The sequence below is a fragment of the Corythoichthys intestinalis genome, chromosome 1 (assembly GCF_030265065.1).
Source record: "Corythoichthys intestinalis isolate RoL2023-P3 chromosome 1, ASM3026506v1, whole genome shotgun sequence".
Classification (NCBI taxonomy): domain Eukaryota; kingdom Metazoa; phylum Chordata; class Actinopteri; order Syngnathiformes; family Syngnathidae; genus Corythoichthys; species Corythoichthys intestinalis.
In genome coordinates this window covers 11,463,549-11,484,248 of record NC_080395.1, presented here as the reverse complement: position 1 = coordinate 11,484,248, position 20,700 = coordinate 11,463,549, and the positions used below count along the sequence as shown (strand labels likewise).

The following is a 20,700-nucleotide window of genomic DNA, read 5'->3' as shown; positions in this document are numbered from 1 at the left end:
CGCTCTACCTGGTATAATTCAATAATCGGAATTTGGATAGTTGTGAATCGTTCTCGAATCTTCCACGGCTGAATCGCGAATAATCTAAGAATCGGACATTTCGCACGCCTCTAGTTATCACCATATCGTGAGATCATCGTTATCGTGAGCCTTGTGACGCAAGTCGAATATGGGCTTGATCCCTACAGTCACAATCATTGATCACTATCTCATCAAAACAAGTCATATATTGCATGAAAAATACACCAACAAATGTCATGCTCTTACCCTCATTTTCTTTTGTTTTTTAGTTGTACGTCGTGACCTGGATTTCCTCTCCTCATTTTCCATGTCTCTACCATTTGACTTGATGTTTGGGTTTCGTTAGCCTTCAGTCAGTGTTTGTCGCATCTTAAATACAAGTCGAGAAGAGCCTTATACAGTAATCACTCTCATGTTAACCGATCGACTTTTCCTTAAAACAATCTTTACAAATCGGAAGTGGCGTGAAACCAAAGCAATCGGAATGCGTTAGCGTGTTTTAGCTAGCGAGCTAAGCTAAACTAAACTAAGTTAAGTAAGCCTGCAAAGCTTCAACATAAAGCCAAACAACTTCCACTATGCTTTAGATTGAGACGTTTTAGTGTTGCTCGTAAGGTTACGAGAACAGTACACAAAAGAACCGCACACCACGGATGGGTCAACAAATGTTGCGTCAAGTGAACCGGAAGTAGAAACGTTCAGGTGCTGAAACTTCAAATATGATCAAGCGTTTGGAAGTTCCATCACGACTTTACATCTCTGGAGTCAAAAAATGTTCAACAAATATGATCAACATATCCGAATTATAGTCATCACTATTAATACCTCAATTTGAAGGCTCAGAATTAATATATTTCGTAAATGTATACACAGACTTTATCCAATTTACTGTCCTGCTTCCGCTGCACTTCTTCTTTCAAGGAACATTACAAAGAATTCGCTTCATTTTTAAACATTGAAGCTTCTCAGGCTTATTTAATTTAGCTTTTTTTCTTCTTCGCTAACCATTCCTAAAGTACGAAAGAAGAGTGCAAGGCAGAACTACATCGAGGCGATGAGAAAGAACGGCCAGGAGAGGTCGCTGTTGGCAAGACGCCTAGACTTAGAGCAGGTTGTTTCACATGACTGATAATTAAAATACAGATTATAACTGCCAATATATATATATATATTTTAAATCATTGTTCATGTTTATTTTTTAAATTATATGCTATAAATGAATTGATAAACTGATAAATACGTTATTAAAAACTTAATTAACAAATTGAAAATACCAACATAAATTTACATCAGCTATGTCCCCAAGTAACACTCGTCAAAAGTTGATCTCAGGGCCGGCCCAGCCTATACGCAGACTATGCAGCTGCTTAGGGTCCCTGACCACTAGGGGGTCCCCAATCTGGCAATTGTTTAATTTATATTCTATTTCGTTTACTACGATTTGCTTTATTTGACTTTTGTGAATTTTGATACTTGATTACAAGCTTTAAAAAAATAAAAGTTCTTCCTTTACTTCTTTCTTTCCTCTTTTAGAAAAAGGTTTGGCGCTATCTACTCTAAGTACTGACAATTATTTGGGGTGAGAAGTTTGAAGTATGCAGCGCAACAAAATCTGATAAATATACAAAATATGGACGTATGGGTTGGATTGCATGTATGGGTTTCACAGTACACTGTGACGAGATGGCGGGCCAAAAATATGGGCCCCTTTGCATTATTTTGCTTCCGGCCCCCAAATGGCCTGGGCCGGCCCTGGTTGATCTTTATGTTGAACAGAGAAGAGCTTTAAAATAGTTATAAAATACTTTTTTAGAATTACTCGACCTGCTAAACATCGATCATGCTTAAACACACCTGCTTTTATTGCCTGTACCTGAGTACCTCATAAAATAAGATTGTTGATTACACTATAGTTTTAATAAACAGAAGATATTTAAAATTTGAGTGCCTGAGAGGAAAATTTGGTGGCGGGGGGGGGGGGGGGGGGGCAATGACTTTGACGTAGTCCAGTGGAAAAACGTGCCTGGACCAAGATAGCGGAGAGCAGTGAGGGCAACAATGTACGCGCCCTTGCCGGGTTGGTGCGAAAATAAATAGAATTGGAACAAACCTGGTTGTCAGACATACTAGAGCCCAATCACACATTCGAAGATGGTGTCGCATTCCATTGGCACGGTAACTCCCGTCACCCTGGCAACAGTAACGCACAAACTCTCCTGCTCATTTCAAGACTGACACTCCTGGACACTGCCCTGATAACCCTTCTGATTAGCCTCCCCACCGCACAGCAACTTCAAAAAGACTGAACATATCCGTCAGATGTCGTCACTCCTTGGGAATGTCTTTAATTTTGAGTAGTAAATCTAGGCCTCCATGGGTTGGTGAAATTGATTTTAATGGATCTTTTTTTTTTTTTTTTTTTTACCTTTTTTTATCAGCACATTTAACAATGGAAAGAACAAAGTATTTCATAAAAGAATAAAAGGGCATAGGTGGAGTTTGACTTTTGGGGCAGGGGGGCACAACATGTTGATGACCCCAAAACGCAAAGTTGAAAATGAGCGCTTTTTGTTTCTGATCATTCTTGAGGGGAATTCTAAATCAGGCCGCTTAGAGAATACTTTACGCCAAGATCGTCATCCATTGAATATGGTACACCCGCCGGTGTCGTGCCAATGTAGTTACCCCAGTCAAAAATTGTAAAAAAAATTGTATCCCCTGGATTTGTGTCTTTACTATTCAATAAAAAAAAAAAAGTTGCTTCAATAAATAAAAATAGCTGCTTCAATCAAAATATAGATTTTCAACCCCCAAAAAAGTCGCTTAAATAAAAAAATTTAAAAAAGTGTTTGAATGCAAAAATAAATTTGAAACTCAAAAAAATGCACGTGAAACCTATTTTTCTTGGATTTCTTTCTTTTTTTTTTGATTGAAGTTTTTTTTTTTTTTTTTTCAAGCAACTTTTTTGATTGAAGTAATGTTGATCTGTGTTTGGGCCACATTTTGGCTAAGACATTTTTGTCTTTATTATTTAATCAAAAAATAAGTTGCTTCAAAAGAAAAATCACTTCAATCAAAAAAAAAAAAAAGACAAATTTCAATCATAGAAAAAGTTTTTGGATGCGAAAAAATATTTGAGATTTAAAAATCTGCATTTGAACACTTAATTCTTCATTGATTGAAGCAGTCCTTTTCGTGTTTAGGCCATATTATGGGTAGGACATTTGTGTCTAAATCATTCAATCCCCAAAAAAGTTGCTTCAATCAATATTTTCAATCAAAGAAAAAAATCATTTGAAAAATAAAATTGCCCTCCCCTAATTTTTTTTTAAATTATATGCAAAGCAAATGACCATCTAAAGTGCTAGTCACATGAGCTGTTCGAAAAATAATTTTGACCCATTATAAAAAATTTTTTGTTCATTTCATTCATTTTTTGGAGCAGTTTTATTGCTTTACAACTTTTATATAAACACTTTTCGGCCACCAGGGATGGGCCTGGCCCCCCCATGACCCCCCCCCCTTAAAATCCACTTATGCAAAAGGGGTACATGAACAAGAATGTAATACTTTACAACGACATAACTTCCAGTCTAACCAGCTATGCAGTATAATTGGCTGTGAATGTGACAGACTTTAACGGGAGGGGGGCAGGAATAGTGAATAGAAATCAACACTGTCATCAACACTTTCTGGCTGTGACTCAGTCTTTTCCTCTTCCTTCAACCTCTATATCAAAACTTCCTCAACTTGTTCATCTGAGAGCAAACCACGAGTTGTTCACTTAGCCACCAGCAGCACAAAACTATTCAAAACTATTACTTCATTATTATTCATATTTGACAACTCTAGCACCTACGACAGCCCCAAAACATCACTGCTCTAGAGGGCCAAAATACCAGCAACAGTGTGTGAAAAGCTTGTGAAGAATAACAGAAAACGTTTGGCCTCCGTTATTGCCAACAAAGGGTACATAACAAAGTCTTGAGATGAACTTTTGGTATTGACCAAATACTTATTTTCCACCATGACTTGCAAATAAATTCTTTAAAAATCAAACAATGTGATTTTCTGTTTTTTTTTTTTTCCCCACATTCTGTCTCTCAGGGTTGAGGTTTACCCATGTTGACAATTACAGGCCTCTAATATTTTCAAGTGGGAGAACTTGCACAATTAGTGGTTGACTAAATACTTATTTGCCCCACTGTAATGATAATGATACAAAATGCTTTAGAACAATTGTGTAATTGTTGGATTTTATACCTGAATATCCTTGCAAACTGTATTATTCTTACTGATGGTGTTCTTCACCCAGCTGATTAGGGATCTACCTTTAACTCATTCACTCCCAGCTATTTTCACCGGAGCAAGGCCCTTCGCTCCTGGCCGTTTTACTGGATTTTGACTGATTTTGCAAGGCCCACAGAAAAAATGGTTCTGTTGCTATATAGACATGGAACCCACCAAAAGAAAGATTAGACTCTCTTCTTTCAGCAGAAAAATGTAGTTAATATCTTTTACCATTCTTTAGAAATCAGCATTAGAAAATGGCTTAGTTTGAGCAATTTTCCAATTTCTGATGAAAAAACAAAGAAATTGAGCTTTTTGTGAAAGCATACATTTCAAACGTAACTTTGACTTTAACACAGCTATTTTTTTGCTTACAGTGGGGCAAATAAGTATTTAGTCAACCACCAATTGTTCTCCTCCTTAAAAAGATTACAGAGGCCTGTAATTGTCAACATGGTTAAACCTCAACCATGAGAGACAGAATGTGGAGAAAAAAAAAAAACAGAAAATCACATTGTTTGATTTTTAAAGAATTTATTTGCAAATCATGGTGGAAAATAAGTATTTGGTCAATATCAAAAGTACATCTCAATACTTTGTTATGTACCCTTTGTAGGTAATAACGGAGGCCAAACGTTTTCTGTAACTCTTCACTCTTCACTTGGTGTAAAGAAATCAACTGTGGGAGCAATTATTAGAAAATGGAAGACATACAAGACCACTGATAATCTCCCTCGATCTGGGGCTCAATGCAAGATCTCACCCTGTAATATTTTCAAGTGGGAGACCTTGCACAATTAGTGGTTGACTAAATACTTATTTTCCCCACTGTATGTGACATCCCAAACATCTGAATAATGTTTTCCTTTTACAAAATAACAAACAACAAGACAAATACAGCTTTTGATCGCAAAGTAACAAATTATTTACACATAAGTAAACTATTGAACTGTTGAACTATTTGCGCACATAACAATGGGGAAGGCTCTCGGCTGCTCCCGGTTAGATGAGGTGGCTCCCAGGACGGTAATCTGATGAGTCCGGATCAAGCTCGGTCTCACTTTTTTCATCATCTTTATCATATTCATCGTTGGTTTCAACCTCGCGCTAAGGAGTAACGCAACGTGAGCTCCGCAGAACGCGTGTGAAACCTGACGCTGTTGTTGACGTCACTGTCTGTCTCATCAAGATAGATTTTTTTGAATCCTTCTTTGACTCGTTTCGTTTTCTTTTCAAAACACTCCTCCAGTGTCATTTGCCTTTTTTTCCGATCGTTCTCCACATTTTTCCTCAAATTCTCACGCATCTTCACGAGATCCCTCCAACTTCCGTTTCCTGACTATTTTTCTTCACTTCCTTTCTTCGCTACTGACCTCCAGTGGCCAGTTTGTATTAGTAGTTTGCATTGTATCTTAGATACATCGGAACCTATAGATGCCTTTTATAAAAAACAAACAAACAAACCAACCAACCGCAAAAGACGTATAAATAGGTTTTTGGGACACTGAAGCGATTAAAAATAGAACATATTTATACGTTTTTGGTTGCAAATGAGTTAACAGCCTCTTCCAGCTCCTTTATTTAACCCCTCAACCTCCTTTCCTTCTGAGGCATGTCTACATAATGAAATATAAATCTTAAATTAAAAAAAAAATCTGATTCCCTGGTGGCTTTTAAATGATAGAAGTAGAAAAAGAGAAAATTACGAATTAATTATTTTTCAAACATCCCCAAAGTAAACCTGGTGTAAGGATTTTCACAATTTGCTCGAACACGGTTTAATAGGGTAAAACCATGTTTAAGACCACCAGATGTCCTCGGACTCCTCACCACACACCCAGGCCAAAAAGGAACAGGGGAGGGGGTGTATGCGGAGGCTTAGAGGCACTCAGACAGCTTTTTTTCTTTTTAAAGTTTTTGTCAGTGTTCAAGTAAAGTTCTCTGTGGTGTGTCTGCACTCAGCCAGCACACACATACGCACCAAAAAAAAACAAAAAAAACTCTGTCAAAAGGGGAACTTTGGTCATGTAGGAGAGGGCATCTTCCCCTTTGCACCTACAAAGGGGCAGGTGCTCAAGCACCCTCCGCCCCCCCACTATGGACGCGCCTGGTCCTCCATGCCGCCTTGTCGTGACAATTTCAAACATAAAATTTGGACAAGTTCGTCGAAAAAAACGTGTTATTTCAACACGTAACTGCAAGGATGATCTGCGGTTTTTTTTGTGTTTTTTTTAGCTCTTCATCAATACTGTATTCCCAAACCTGGAAGTGTGACATAATTTCTGGAACTCAACAGAAGACTATCGACAGCGAGCACAGCAGCGGCAACGAAACAAATGAAGGAATCAAACAGAATCGGTTGCTCAGTGTCTGTAAACGGGATTCTCCAGGGTAAAACGGACAAATTAAAAATAGTCCGGAGGCATAATACGCCATGAAACTGCTCTAGCAGCATACAAACATATTGTTCTATCAAACACAACAGCTCTTTTGGCTTACGATACAGAATTTTATTAAATAGAGGGGTGCAAGAGTAGAAATTGCTTTTTCAGCCTTGTGTGTTTTCCGCCATATACAGTATTATGGATAGTTGTGAAAAAGAACAGCACCTGAAAAATAATTTTGTTCTTTATGTCATTTCATATTAGGGCTGCAGCTATCGATTGTTTTAGTACTCGATTAATCGATGAACTAGTTAGTTCGAATAATCGAATAATCGGATAAGGAACATGAAAAATTAAAATACCTGTGCTCAGCCTCAAACAGTATAAAAAAGTAAATAAATGAGGATCTATGTACAACAAAAGAACAATTGGCTAACTTACACAGCAAAAGTCCGCTAGCTTAAATGCTGTAAAATGTTGTGTTTTTTTTTTTTTTACAATGCTCTCAACAAATGGTTCAGACACATCTTCCCACAAAAAACAGCTAAATATACCTATAAACTAAATTACGAATGCATTAAAAAAAAAAAAAAAAAAAAAAAAAAAGAACATCAACTCAAGCAAAAGCTTATGTTGGTCTTAACAGGGAGCAGCTGGATTCACCAATGTGAAATGAGGCAGACAAGTGGGCAGTGTATCCACCCCAATCAATAAAACTAAATGCAAACACTTTCAAAATAAACCATTACAACGCCACTTCAATTAAACGAATACTCGAAGCAGCAAAATTTAATTCAAATCTTTTTTTCTAATCGATTACTCGAGTTTATCGATTAATCGTTGCAGCACTTTTTCATATCATTATGTATTTCAGTGTGTTTACGCTTGTGTCTTTCTAAATCAGTCTTACAAATAAATCTTTTCTCACAAAGTGTGCAGGCAAAAAGCTTCTCTACAGTGTGTGTTTTTGTGTGTCTGTTTAAACCTCCCTTCTCGATGTATCTTTTACCACAAACAGTGCAGGCAAAAGGTCTCTCTCCAGTGTGTGTGCTTGTGTGAATGTTTAAACTTCCCTTATGGGCGAATTGTTTACCACAAATTGTGCAGGCAAAAGGCTTCTCTCCAGTGTGTGTTCTTGTGTGAATGTTTAAATTTGCCTTCTTGGAGTATTTTTTATCACAAAGTGTGCAGGCATAAGGCTTCTCTCCAGTGTGTGTTCTAGTGTGGTTGTTAAAATCTCCCTTGTTGATGAATCTTTTACCACAAAGCGTGCAGGCAAAAGGCTTCTCTCCAGTGTGGTTTCTTGTGTGCGATACTAATTGTACCTTCTGAGTGAATCTTTTACCACAAAGTGTGCAAGCAAAAGGCTTCTCTCCAGTGTGTGTTCTTGTGTGAATGTTTAAATTTGCCTTCGTGAAGTATTTTTTGTCACAAAGTGTGCAGGCATAAGGCTTCTCCCCAGTGTGTGTTCTTGTGTGAAATAGTAATTTTGCCTTCTCGATGAATCTTTTACCACAAACTGTGCAGGCAAAAGGCCTCTCTCCAGTGTGTGTGCTTGTGTGATTGTTTAAAACTCCCTTCTCGTTGAATCTTTTACCACAAACTGTGCAGGCAAAAGGCTTCTCTCCAGTGTGTGTTCTTGTGTGAATGTTTAATTTTGCCTTCGTTAAGTATTTTTTATCACAAAGTGTGCAAGCATAAGGGTTCTCTCCAGTGTGTGTGCTTGTGTGCTTGTTTAAACCTCCCTTCTCGGTGAATCTTTTACCACAAACTCTGCAGGCAAAAGGCTTCTCTCCAGTGTGGGTTCTTGTATGGAATACTAATTGTCCCTTCTGAGTGAATCTTTTACCACAAAGTGTGCAGGCAAAAGGCTTCTCTCCAGTGTGTGTTCTTGTGTGAATGTTTAAATTTGCCTTCCTGAAGAATTTTTTATCACAAAATGTGCAGGCATAAGGCTTCTCTCCAGTGTGTGTGCTTATGTGCTTGTTTAAAACTCTCTTCTCAGTGAATCTTTTACCACAAAGTGTGCAGGCAAAAGGCTTCTCTCCAGTGTGTCTTCTTGTGTGAATGTTTAAATTGGCCTTCGTGAAGAACTTTTTATCACAAAGTGTGCAGGCATAAGGCTTCTCTCCAGTGTGTGTGCTTGTGTGCTTGTTTAAACCTCCCTTATTGGTGAATCTTTCCCTACAAAGTGTGCAGGCAAAAGGTTTCTCTCCGGTGTGGTTTCTTGTGTGCATTACTAATTGTCCCTTCCGAGTGAATCTTTTACCACAAACTGTGCAGGAAAAAGGCTTCTCTCCAGTGTGTGTACGCACGTGTGCCTTTAACTTGCATTTCGAAGGAAATGTTTCATCACAAAGTGAGCAGGGAAAAGGTTTCCTAACCGCACATTCTTTTGAGTCTCTTTTAAATGACGACTTGTCAAAGGGTTTCAAAGCATTTCGGTCAAAGTCATCCTCCTCCTCATCAGTATCAAAATCAGAAGAATGTGACGTTATGTCGTCGCTGTCTGAAAGAGGAGCTAAGAGGCCGTCCGGTTGCGATCGTCCCTCTCCTTTTGTTGTCACGTGCTGAAATGAGCCGTCGCTTAAAGGCTTCGCTGCTCCGCTCTCTTCGCTTGGTCCTTCGTCTTCTTCGCTCTTCACACTGACACCCATTGGAAACTTGAGGATTTCAACTTCCTGTTTTTCTTCTTTAATGTCAGGGGTCTCTGGCTCCACCTCCTGTTTGATCCACGGCATGTCGGACTCCTCCTTCTGTTCAACGTGGAGGTGGTCGTGCTTCTCAGGGTGAAGATCTTCTACAGTGAGGTCTGCGGGACTCTGGGTGGGGGAAAAAAAAACATCACGGGATTTGCTGACGTCGGAGATCTCGAGAAATTTTTTATAATGTTGACTTTTGTTTTGAGATGCATGTCTTCATTTTGGCGTTGGAAATGTAGGGCAGGTAGTACTTCCGCATGCGAGACTTGCAAGTCAGAGCGCATTTACATAGAACGTATTTGCTCACGCTGAGTGAGCGCACACACACAATGAAGAGCCATTTGCTCCCACGAAGAAGCCGAGTGTGACAGAGGAAAGAGCCTGCGCACACATTTCTTACTTTCGAAGCATCCACAGGTTTCTACCGTTTCTTGTGCATTTTCAAAAGTTGTCAAACACTTGGGGCGAGTTGATGTGATTATTTTTGATGATGTGCGGACGCTAACTGATGCATGCTATTTGTATGTGTTCATTGTTATTGCTGTATCAGCAGCGAGTTATCGACAAAAACTTGAATTGCTGTTATTTAAGAGGAAACTAGTTTAATTTCATTTTTATTTTAGTTTAATTCTGCAAATGTTGATGTCATGAGAAGCTGAATAAAGTCAGGAAACCACAAGGACTTATCTTCACCATCTTGGCGAGGAAAGTACAATGGTGTGTATTACATGTTTTTGGATAGTTATTTCGAGATTTAAGCGGTATTTAACTCATTCATTCCCAGCCATTTTCACCGGAGCAAGATAAATGTGAGTACAAGTTATACTAATTTTGATAGTTTGTATATTGTGACTAAATATTGCCATCTAGTGTATTTGTTGAGCTAAACTCAATGTTTGAATCGAGTATTATTTTGCAACGCTATTTTGATTGGGAATGCCAGATCTCTTTGCATTGAGCGCTTTTCTTTTTGTGAACATTATTTTATTTTTGAGAGATAGGAATATTATTTTTGTTGTGCTTTCACTAAATGATACTGTAGCAACTTAAATGTTCTAAACTGCCCAAATGCATGATGGGAATTTGAGCAACCATGAGTCACAGTGGTTGCTGCAAATGATATACTCTGCATTGAGTACAATACATGGTGTTAAGAAAAAGATCATCTCCAGTTATTCTTCCCCATGTCGCTTGCCACATTAGTTATAACAGTTGTGGAAGAGATGCCACCACTTATTCCATTAAATAGCGCGGCTCCAATAAATGCCTGCGTTACCAATTCGCCCTTCTTGGTAAATGCTGGTGCTATGGACCTGCGATTCATGTTGGCTCGTTGTCGTCGGTTGGCCCGGTTCGTCCAATTTCCTCCTGAGGAAGACGGCGGTGTACATATAAACACCGAGAGCCGATGGATGGCTTATTGTGAGAACTTTTATTAACAAAACAAAAGCATGTGGGGGACGCAGCACTTGAGCCTGCGCTAACTGCGCACTTTCTCTACTCTCTCACTCGACCACTTTCTTCCTCACTGCTCAATCTGACAATGCCAGTCACACTGAAAATAACAGTGGCCCCCTTGGCGGGTGCCGGTAACACCTGCGTCCACTCCACTTGCTTGTCTCTGCCCTTAGCTCTCAATATACTTCAAACGGCGCCATTGTAGTCTGTTTGCGGCAATGCTTGAGTGGGTCGTTCCGCGCATGCGTTAATTGCATTAAATATTTTAACGTGATTAATTTTAAAAATTAATTACCGCCCGTTAACGCGTTAATTTTGACAGCCCTAGTTATAATGAAATGTTTGCACAGGCATAATAATTTTGACAATGTACATTGTTCAAGCCATACAACCTGTTATAAATGTTCATACTTGAATTCTTATTGTTTACAATAAATTTTTATATACTTAATGTTTAGACTGCATGTACAAATGTTAAATATATTAAATTGAAAGCTGGTAAATAAATCAAAGAGAAACTGTTAATCTGTATTTCATGCATTCATTCAGATTTTCAAATTATATAACAGTCCGCTTGGGCGAATTTATCGTTATCGAGGTAAATCTGCTCAATTTACCGTGATACGTGCTTAAGGCCATATCGCCCAGCCCTAATTATAATTCCATTAATTTGTTTCACAGCCCGAAGACCTACACTAAATCCTTAATAAATACTGCTGGTACTATTACAAATAGAAATTACACATAGCAAAACACATAAGAAGACACACTTGTAATGTTTTGTTGTTGCCGTCAACTGGAGCGGACAGTAGGGATGCTGTGTTCTGAAATAAATCGCGTGAAAGCACCACGGTTCCCTGTTGGCAGGGACGGGGCCCCCTCACTCTTGGTGCGGCCGCCAATCGGGACGGACTGGGTTTTCTTCCCCAACGGCTTTCAGGCTGGCTCCCCACCGCGGCTGGCTGCTGACAGCCGGCCCTCACCTTCATTGCGCCTCAGGGTTTCGTCGCTGGGACGACCCTCCGGGTAAGTGTCACTTTTTTCCCTTCACCACCTGCTCTAACCTCCTCGGAACCTGATTTGATTTCTCTTACAAGAAAATCCGACATGCACCCGTCTGCGGCGCTGTCATGTTGTCGTATTTCGAGCATGTGGTCGGATGTAGAAACAAATGGCGAGTCAAATTTTACGTCAGATGTTGAAAAGATCATGTGTCGAAGCGATCGTATGTCGAGGTAATTCTGTACTTGTGTAAATTTTTCGGATGACTACTTTTACTTTAAACTCTTAAGTATAATTTTTGGCTACTCTACCCACTTCTGCATATTGGTACGTAGCAGGGTTCGTACACATTTTTCACGGTCAAATTCAAGCCCTTTTTAAAGTGCGTACAACAGGAAAAAAAAAAGTCTTAAATAGCATTATTATGTGAATTAAAATCATATTTTGAGACGATTCGACTGTATACAACAATTTGACAAAGCGCAGATGACGAGAAATTAGTCTTTTAATTTGCTGGTTAGCCACGCCTACCATTATAGGGCCCTAGCTTCCCCGACAGGTGGATGACGTAGGCAGGAGAATGGTCTCACCTGTTATACTTTTCATCCCATTGAGGGGCAATTATTCAGAACGAGGAAAATGCGACGAAGAGAGCCGCAAAATGTAATTGTTTCAGTCTCTCTATTCCAGTACTTCTCAAATAGTGGGGCGCGCCCCCCTGGGGGGGCGCAGAGCGATGCCGGGGGGGGGCGCATGTGACCTCGGGGAACATGCTTTTTTTTGTTTTTTTGCCATACTGGAATAAAGTGTACTTGCACATCCACTCAGTAGGTGGCAGTGGCGCTCTCATTTTCAGAGTGCACGCAGTATTTTTTAACTAAGGAAGAGCACTCAGCACACACAGAAAACAGTTATGAAGAGCAGTGTGCCACCGCCGTTTTCGAAAGCCGATTTCCGACCGGACTCACTCAAGCAGCGACCCACTGTCTTGTCCGGTTCTCACGTCGCCGCCCGAGAAGTGCCATTTTCGGCTTGGGATCGTCACGACGACCGCCCTCACCTACGGTTCTACCTCGGCCGCCGAGAATGCGCTTTTTTCGTGCCGTTTGCCTTTTAGCTCTGACTTTTAATACAGTGGGTGATGAGGAAAGACCACTGTTTACTGTGTCTAAAAATAATTATAGCGGACAGCCAGAAGCCAAATCAATTAAGACGCCACTTAAAGACATTAGACCCCAATCTCATTGATAAGCCGCTTGATTGTTTTTCAGCGAAAACGTGCCGAATATTGCCAACAATCGTCCCACTTTGTCAGTGTTATATCAGTAAACCAGTGAGCACTGTTAGCATGCTCGGTGCAAAATAACTCCACACCATTGCAAATGGTAAATGCTGTGAGCAGCAAAAATAAAAACTGTCATTCTGTCCAAAGACGCTTTTTTTCTTCTTCTATTCAGCTTTGTTATTTCGGTCAATTTTTTGGCATATTGTCCTCATGAGTTAATGTTTCTAATCAATTTGAATTTGTGATTATTTACTGATTTTATTACATTTTATTTTTCAGTATCAAATGGTCAAAAATGTACCTTGACTGAATTTTTATAGTTTGGATGTCTTTTTTTTAATTCAAGCAAATTGATGCACGTTAAGTCTTTTCTGTTACAGACAAAACAATGCTAATAAAGTTATACTTTATTATAATTTGATCTACGCTATTACTTTTCTTTAATAGAAAAAAGGACACAATGTTAGGCAGAGGCGTACTCATAATAGTAATATTGTAGACAAATGATACTATTTACAGTGGCGGCAGAGAGTTGGGGGGGCAAGAAACATTTACGTCTTCCTTGGTGGTGGTGGGGGGGGCGTAACAGAAAATAATTGAGAAGCACTGTCCTACAGTCACAATCATTGATCACTATCACATCAAGACAAGTCATGTATTGCATGAAAAATACAACAACAAATGTCATGCTCTTACCCTCATTTTCTTTTGTTTTTTAGTTGTTCGTCGTGACCTGAAATTCCTCTCCTCATTGTCCATGTCTCTACCATTTGACTTGATGTTTGGGATTACATTAGCCTTCAGTCAGTAGGGATTTGTCGCATCTTAAATACAAGTCGAGAAGAGTCACAGTAATCTCTCATGTTAACCGATCGACTTTTCCTTACAACAAACTTTACAAATCGGAAGGGGCGTGAAGCCAAAGCAATCAGAATGCATTAGCGTGTCTTAACTAGCGAGCTAAGCTAAACTAAACTAAGTTAAGTAAGCCTGCGAAGCTTCAACATAAAGCCATACAACTTCCACTATGCTTTAAATTGGGACTTTTTAGTGTCGCTCGTAAGGTTAGGAGAACAGTACACAAAAGAACCGCACATCCCGGATGGGTCAACAAATGTTGCGTCAAGTGAACCGGAAGTAGAAACGTGCTGAAACTTCAGTGTTGAAGCGTTTGGAAGTTCCATCATTACTTCACATCACTGGAGTCCAAAAATATTCAATAAATATGATCAACATATACAAATTAGTCATCATTGTCAATAACTTAATTTGAAGGCTCAGAATTTAAATAATTCATAAATGTATACATTGACTTTATCCAATTTACTGTACTGCTTCCGCTGCACTTCTTTAATCAAAGAACTCGCTTGATTTTTAAACATTAAAGCTTCTCAGGCTCATATAATTTTGCTTTTTTTTCTCCACTAACAATGGGACCTAATTATTCCTAAAGTACGAAAGAAGGGCAGTGCAAGGAAGAACTTCCCTGGTACACCAGACTCACCGCTGTTCCAGCTATTGAGTCTGGCTACCATTCAGCGGATACAATTTCCAGGGCGGAACAAGCCACAGCAAACAGACAGCGGAGTGGACCAATCAGCGACGGGCAGACGTGACGTTAGTTAAACGACGAGGGCAGGACGAGGGACTTGCGCGAAAGGAAACATAAGAGGAGAGCGGAGTTTATTCGACATGGCTAGCGCGAGACAGACTGTTGTCAATGACTTGTGTCGATGTGTTTTTGGTCATTTAAAACTGATTTTACTGTGGATTGGAACATATTCTCGGCTCTCCTGTTCACCGTCTGTGTTGTTGTGAAGACGACTTCCGACGCGCAAGAGTGACGTTGCTCGTTAAGAACATGTCACGCAAATAAACAAATCTGATTTGTCGATTGATTTTGTACCTGCTCGAGAGGCCGTTAATGGGCTGGTTCCCAGACTTTTCTCTCAGTGTTTGAAAAATACAGGGAGAACAGTCTGGCCGTGCCAGGCAAGAAAATCGTGACGAGGATTAAATCGACGAAATGGGCTGGCGGACACGGCGTGCCATCGGTACTCAGCTATTCCCCATCTTCTGAATCGAATCAACTGAATGAACTAACCCCTGAATTATGGACAATTCTACTGGATTGAATCAACATAACGAGCTCATCGCTGCGATCGCCAAGGACTATTGGGAAAATGAACAATCAAGGGCTGGGTAAAATAAAAAAATAAAAAAAAAACTTATCACAACCTGAAATGTCAAAAATTGTTATTCGATAATTTCTGCGTCCTATGGTATACTGGGGGCGGGATTCAATAAGATTCAGCTTCTCCCATCTGCCCTTTTCTTTTCGGGTTGAATTAAGTGTAAACAAATATGAATGCTGTATGTATGTTTGGATTTGTCATGCCTGAAAGTAAAAAACAAAAAATAAAGAACAAGAATGTAATACTTTACAACAACATAACTTCCAGTTTAACCAGCTGTGCAGTATAATTGGCTGTGACTGTGACAGACTTTAATGGGAGGGGGGGGGGGGCAGGAATAGTGAATAGAAATCAACACTGTCATCAACTCATCAACACTTTCTGGCTGTGACTCAGTCTTTTCCTCTTCCTTCAATCTCTATATCAAAACTTCAACTTGTTCATCTGAGAACAAACCACGAGATGTTCACTGAGCCACCATCAGCAGTTTTTTTCAAAACTATTACTTCATTATTCATATTTGACAACTCTAGCACTTAATAATTAATAATGACAAAAATGTTTTAGAACAATAACATTGTGATTGTGTTTCTAATTGTTGGATTTTATGCCTGAATATCCTTGCAAACTGTGTTATTCTTACTTACAGTGCCTTGCAAAAGTATTCGCCCCCCTTGAATCTTGCAACCTTTCGCCACATTTCAGGCTTCAAACATAAAGATATGAAATTTAATTTTTTTGTCAAGAATCAACAACAAGTGGGACACAATCGTGAAGTGGAACAACATTTATTGGATAATTTAAACTTTTTTAACAAATAAAAAACTGAAAAGTGGGGCGTGCAATATTAATATTAATAATATAGAATATTCATATATATAATAATATTAATAATATATCGGCCCCTTTACTTTCAGTGCAGCAAACTCACTCCAGAAGTTCAGTGAGGATCTCTGAATGATCCAATGTTGTCCTAAATGACCGATGATGATAAATAGAATCCACCTGTGTGTAATCAAGTCTCCGTATAAATGCACCTGCTCTGTGATAGTCTCAGGGTTCTGTTTAAAGTGCAGAGAGCATTATGAAAACCAAGGAACACACCAGGTAGGTCCGAGATACTGTTGTGGAGAAGTTTAAAGCCGGATTTGGATACAAAAAGATTTCCCAAGCTTTAAACATCTCAAGGAGCACTGTGCAAGCCATCATATTGAAATGAAAGGAGCATCAGACCACCAAGACCCGGCCGTCCTTCCAAACTTTCTTCTCAAATAAGAAGAAAACTGATCAGAGATGCAGCCAAGAGGCCCATGATCACTCTGGATGAACTGCAGAGATCTACAGCTGAGGTGGGAGAGTCTGTCCATAGGACAACAATCAGTCGTACACTGCAAAAATCTGGCCTTTATGGAAGAGTGGCAAGAAGAAAGCCATTTCTCAAAGATATCCATAAAAAGTCTCGTTTAAAGTTTGCCACAAGCCACCTGGGAGACACACCAAACATGTGGAAGAAGGTGCTCTGGTCAGATTAAACCAAAATTGAACTTTTTGGCCACAATGCAAAACGATATGTTTGGCGTAAAAACAACACAGCTCATCACCCTGAACACACCATCCCCACTGTCAAACATGGTGGTGGCAGCATCATGGTTTGGGCCTGCTTTTCTTCAGCAGGGACAGGGAAGATGGTTAAAATTGACGGGAAGATGGATGCAGCCAAATACAGGAACATTCTGGAAGAAAACCTGTTGGTATCTGCACAAGACCTGAGACTGGGACGGAGATTTATCTTCCAACAGGACAATGATCCAAAACATAAAGCCAAATCTACAATGGAATGGTTCAAAAATAAACGTATCCAGGTGTTAGAATGGCCAAGTCAAAGTCCAGACCTGAATCCAATCGAGAATCTGTGGAAAGAGCTGAAGACGGCTGGTCACAAACACTCTCCATCCAACCTCACTGAGCTCGAGCTGTTTTGCAAGGAAGAATGGGCAAGAATGTCAGTCTCTCGATGTGCAAAACTGATAGAAACATACCCCAAGCGACTTGCAGCTGTAATTGGAGCAAAAGGTGGCGCTACAAAGTATTAACGCAAGGGGGCCGAATAATATTGCACGCCCCACTTTTCAGTTTTTTATTTGTTAAAAAAGTTTAAATTATCCAATAAATGTTGTTCCACTTCACGATTGTGTCCCACTTGTTGTTGATTCTTGACAAAAAATTAAAATTGTATATCTTTATGTTTGAAGCCTGAAATGTGGCGAAAGGTTGCAAGGTTCAAGGGGGCCGAATACTTTTGCAAGGCACTGTATGGTGTTCTTCACCCAGCTGATTAGGGATCTACCTTCAACAGCCTCATCCAGCTCCTTTTTTTTCCCTAACCCCTCAACCTCCTTTCCTTCTGAGGCCTGTCTACTTAATGAAATATAAATCTGGAAAAAAAAATCAGATTGCCTGGTGGCTTTTATTTTTAAAGCTTTCTTAATTTCTTTCACAATAATGTTGTGAAGAGAGAAGACAGAACACTTAACAAGTGCGACTAGCGGGAAATGCACAAAAAATATTAATTTTCCCAAAAAATACATAGAAATGGAATGACCAAATTATCACATTAAGATTCATACAAACACCGGAATCACAGAAAATGAAATAAAGGGACAGATTACAAATATCAAATTTAGAACATAACGAGAACTTAAAGATGCGTACCTTTCTGGATAACGCTGTGAAGAGAACGGACAAATATGGTTGCCTATAGAGAGTAGAGACACACGGATCGAAATAGCCATGGGCAGGGGGGGTTGGAGATAAATAATAATAAAAGTAGAAAACTAAAAGAGAAAATTGCGTATCAATTATTTTTCAAAAATCCCGAAAGTAAACTGGTGTAAGGATTTTCACAATTTACTCGAACACGGTTTAATAGGTAAAACCATGCTTAACACCACCAGATGTTCTCAGACTCCTCACCACACATCCAGGTCAAAAAGGAAAAGCAAAGGGGGAGGGGTGTATGCAGCGGACTTTGGTCATGTAGGGGCAAAGGGGCAGGTGCTCAAGCACCCTCCTCTCCCACCTACTATGGATGCGCCTGGTCCTCCATGCCCATGCCCATGCCCATGCCGCCTCGTCATGACATTTACGAATATAACCTTTGGACAAGTTCGTCGAAACAACTGTGTCATTTCAAAGGCGTAACTGCAAGGATGATCTGCGTTTTTTTTTTTTTTTTCCTTTTTAAGTTTTTTAGCTCTTTGTCAATACTGTAATCCCAAACCCGGATGTGTGACATAATTTCTGGAACGCAACAGAAGACGATTGACAGCGAGCACAGCAGCGGCAACGAACCCAATGAAGGAATCAAACAGACTCGGTTGCTCAGTGTCTGTAAACAGAGGTCTCCAGGGTAAAATGAAAAAATTAAAAATAGTCCGGGGGCATAATGCGCCATGAAACTGCAAAAGCACCATATAAACATATTGTTATATCAAACACAACAGTTCTTTTGGCTTAAAATACAGCATTTTATTAAAAAGTGGGGTGCAAGAGTAGAAATTGCTTTTTCAGCCTAGTATGTTTTCCGCCATATACTATATATTGGATAGTTGTGAAAAAGAACAGCACCTGAAAAATAATTTCGTTCTATATGTCATTTCATATCATGATGTATTTCATTGTGTTTGCGCTTATGTCTTTCGAAATCAGTCTTCCGAGAAAATCCTTCATCGCACAGTGTGCAGGCATAAGGCTTCTCTTCAGTGTGTGTTCTTGTATGTTTGTTTAAATCACCCTTGGCGATGAATCTTTTACCACAAACTGTGCAGGCAAAAGGCCTCTCTCCAGTGTGGTTTCTTGTGTGAATTTTTAAACCTGCCTTTGTGGAGTATTTTTTATCACAAAGTGTGCAGGCAAAATGCTTCTCTCCAGTGTGGCTTCTTGTGTGCAATTCTAAATTTCCCTTCTGAGTGAATTGTTTACCACAACATGTGCAGACAAAAGGCTTCTCTTCAGTGTGTATGATTGTGTGTCTGTTTAAATCTCCCTTCCGACTGAATCTTTTACCACAAAGTGTGCAGGCAAAAGGCCTGTCTCCAGTGTGTTTTCTTGTGTGCAATACTAAATGTCCCTCGCGAGTGAATCTTTTACCACAACACGTGCACACAAAAGGCTTCTTCTCTCCAGTGTGTGTGCTTGTGTGCTCGTTTAACACTCCCTTCGTGAAGAATCTTTTACCACAAAGTGTGCAGGCAAAAGGCTTCTCTCCAGTGTGTGTTCTTGTGTGATTTTTTAAATTCCACTTTTGGAAGAATTTTTTACCACAACGTGTGCAGGCAAAAGGTTTCTCTCCAGTGTGGTTTCTTGTGTGAATGGTTAAACGTTTCTTTGTGGAGTATTTTTTATCACAAAGTCTGCAGGCATAAGGCTTCTCTCCAGTGTGTGTTCTTGTGTGAATGATTAAATCTGTCTTCGTGAAGTATCTTTTACCACAAACTGTGCAGGCAAAAGGCTTCTCTCCAGTGTGAGTACGCATGTGTGCCTTGAATTTGGATTTCCAAGTATAAGTTTTATCACAAAGTGAGCAGGGAAAAGGTTTCCTAACCGCACATTCTTTCGAGTCTCTTTTAAATGACGACTTATCTAAGGGGTTTGAAGAATTTTGGTCAAAGTCATCTTCCTCCTCATCAGTATCAAAGTCAGAAGAATGTGACGTTATGTCGTCGCTGTCCGAAAGCGGAGCAAAGAGGTCGTCCGGTTGCGATCGTCCCTCTCCTTTTGTTGTCAGGTGCTGAAATGAGCTGTCGCTCAAAGGGTTCGCTGCTCCGCTCTCTTCGCTTGGTCCTTCGTCTTCTTCACTCTTCACACCGACACCCATTGAAAACTTGAGGATTTCAACTTCCTGTTTTTCTTCTTTAATGTCAGGGGTCTCTGGCTGCGCCTCCTGTTTGATCCACGGCATGTCGGACTCCTCCTCCTGTTTAACATGGAGGGGGTCGTGCTTCTCAGGGTGAAGATCTTCTACAGTGACGTCTGCGGGACTCTGGGTGGGGAGGGAGGGGGGGAAATCACGTGATTTGCTGACATCGGATTTATATATAGAGAAAAACACGTAGTCCACGGGTTACAACGTATCCGACTGATGCGATTTCAACTTTACGACGCTGGAGTCTCCAGTCATTTTTTCCATCATGTTGACTTTTGTTGTGTGATGCATGCTTTTATTTTGGCGTAGGAAACGTGTTCCCACGGAGAAGTCGAATGTGAGAGGAAAGAGCCTGCTGCATCAGCAGCGAGTTATCGACAAAAAATTGAATTGCTGTTATTGAAGATTAAACCGATTTAATTTCATTTTTATTTTAGTT

The 20,700-nt window shown here is 39.8% G+C and overlaps 1 protein-coding gene across 6 annotated transcripts in view; it reads right to left on the bottom strand.

Annotated features, from left to right (window-relative positions):
* Positions 1-20,700, bottom strand: part of LOC130921314 (gastrula zinc finger protein XlCGF57.1-like) — a 72,077-nt gene that overhangs the window by 10,514 nt on the left and 40,863 nt on the right. For 2 of the 6 annotated variants that reach the window (XM_057845043.1, XM_057845035.1), the window contains exon 3: positions 6,720-9,517. The exons of 1 other annotated variant lie outside the window; for it this stretch is intronic. In XM_057845043.1, coding sequence (XP_057701026.1) covers positions 7,529-9,517 — 1,989 coding nt within the window. In that variant the 3' untranslated portion in view covers positions 6,720-7,528. Of the gene's footprint in view, positions 1-267; positions 691-6,719; positions 9,518-17,728; positions 20,379-20,700 lie in introns of those variants that run through there. 3 more of the 6 variants (XM_057845052.1, XM_057845088.1, XM_057845079.1) reach the window with 3 other exon arrangements.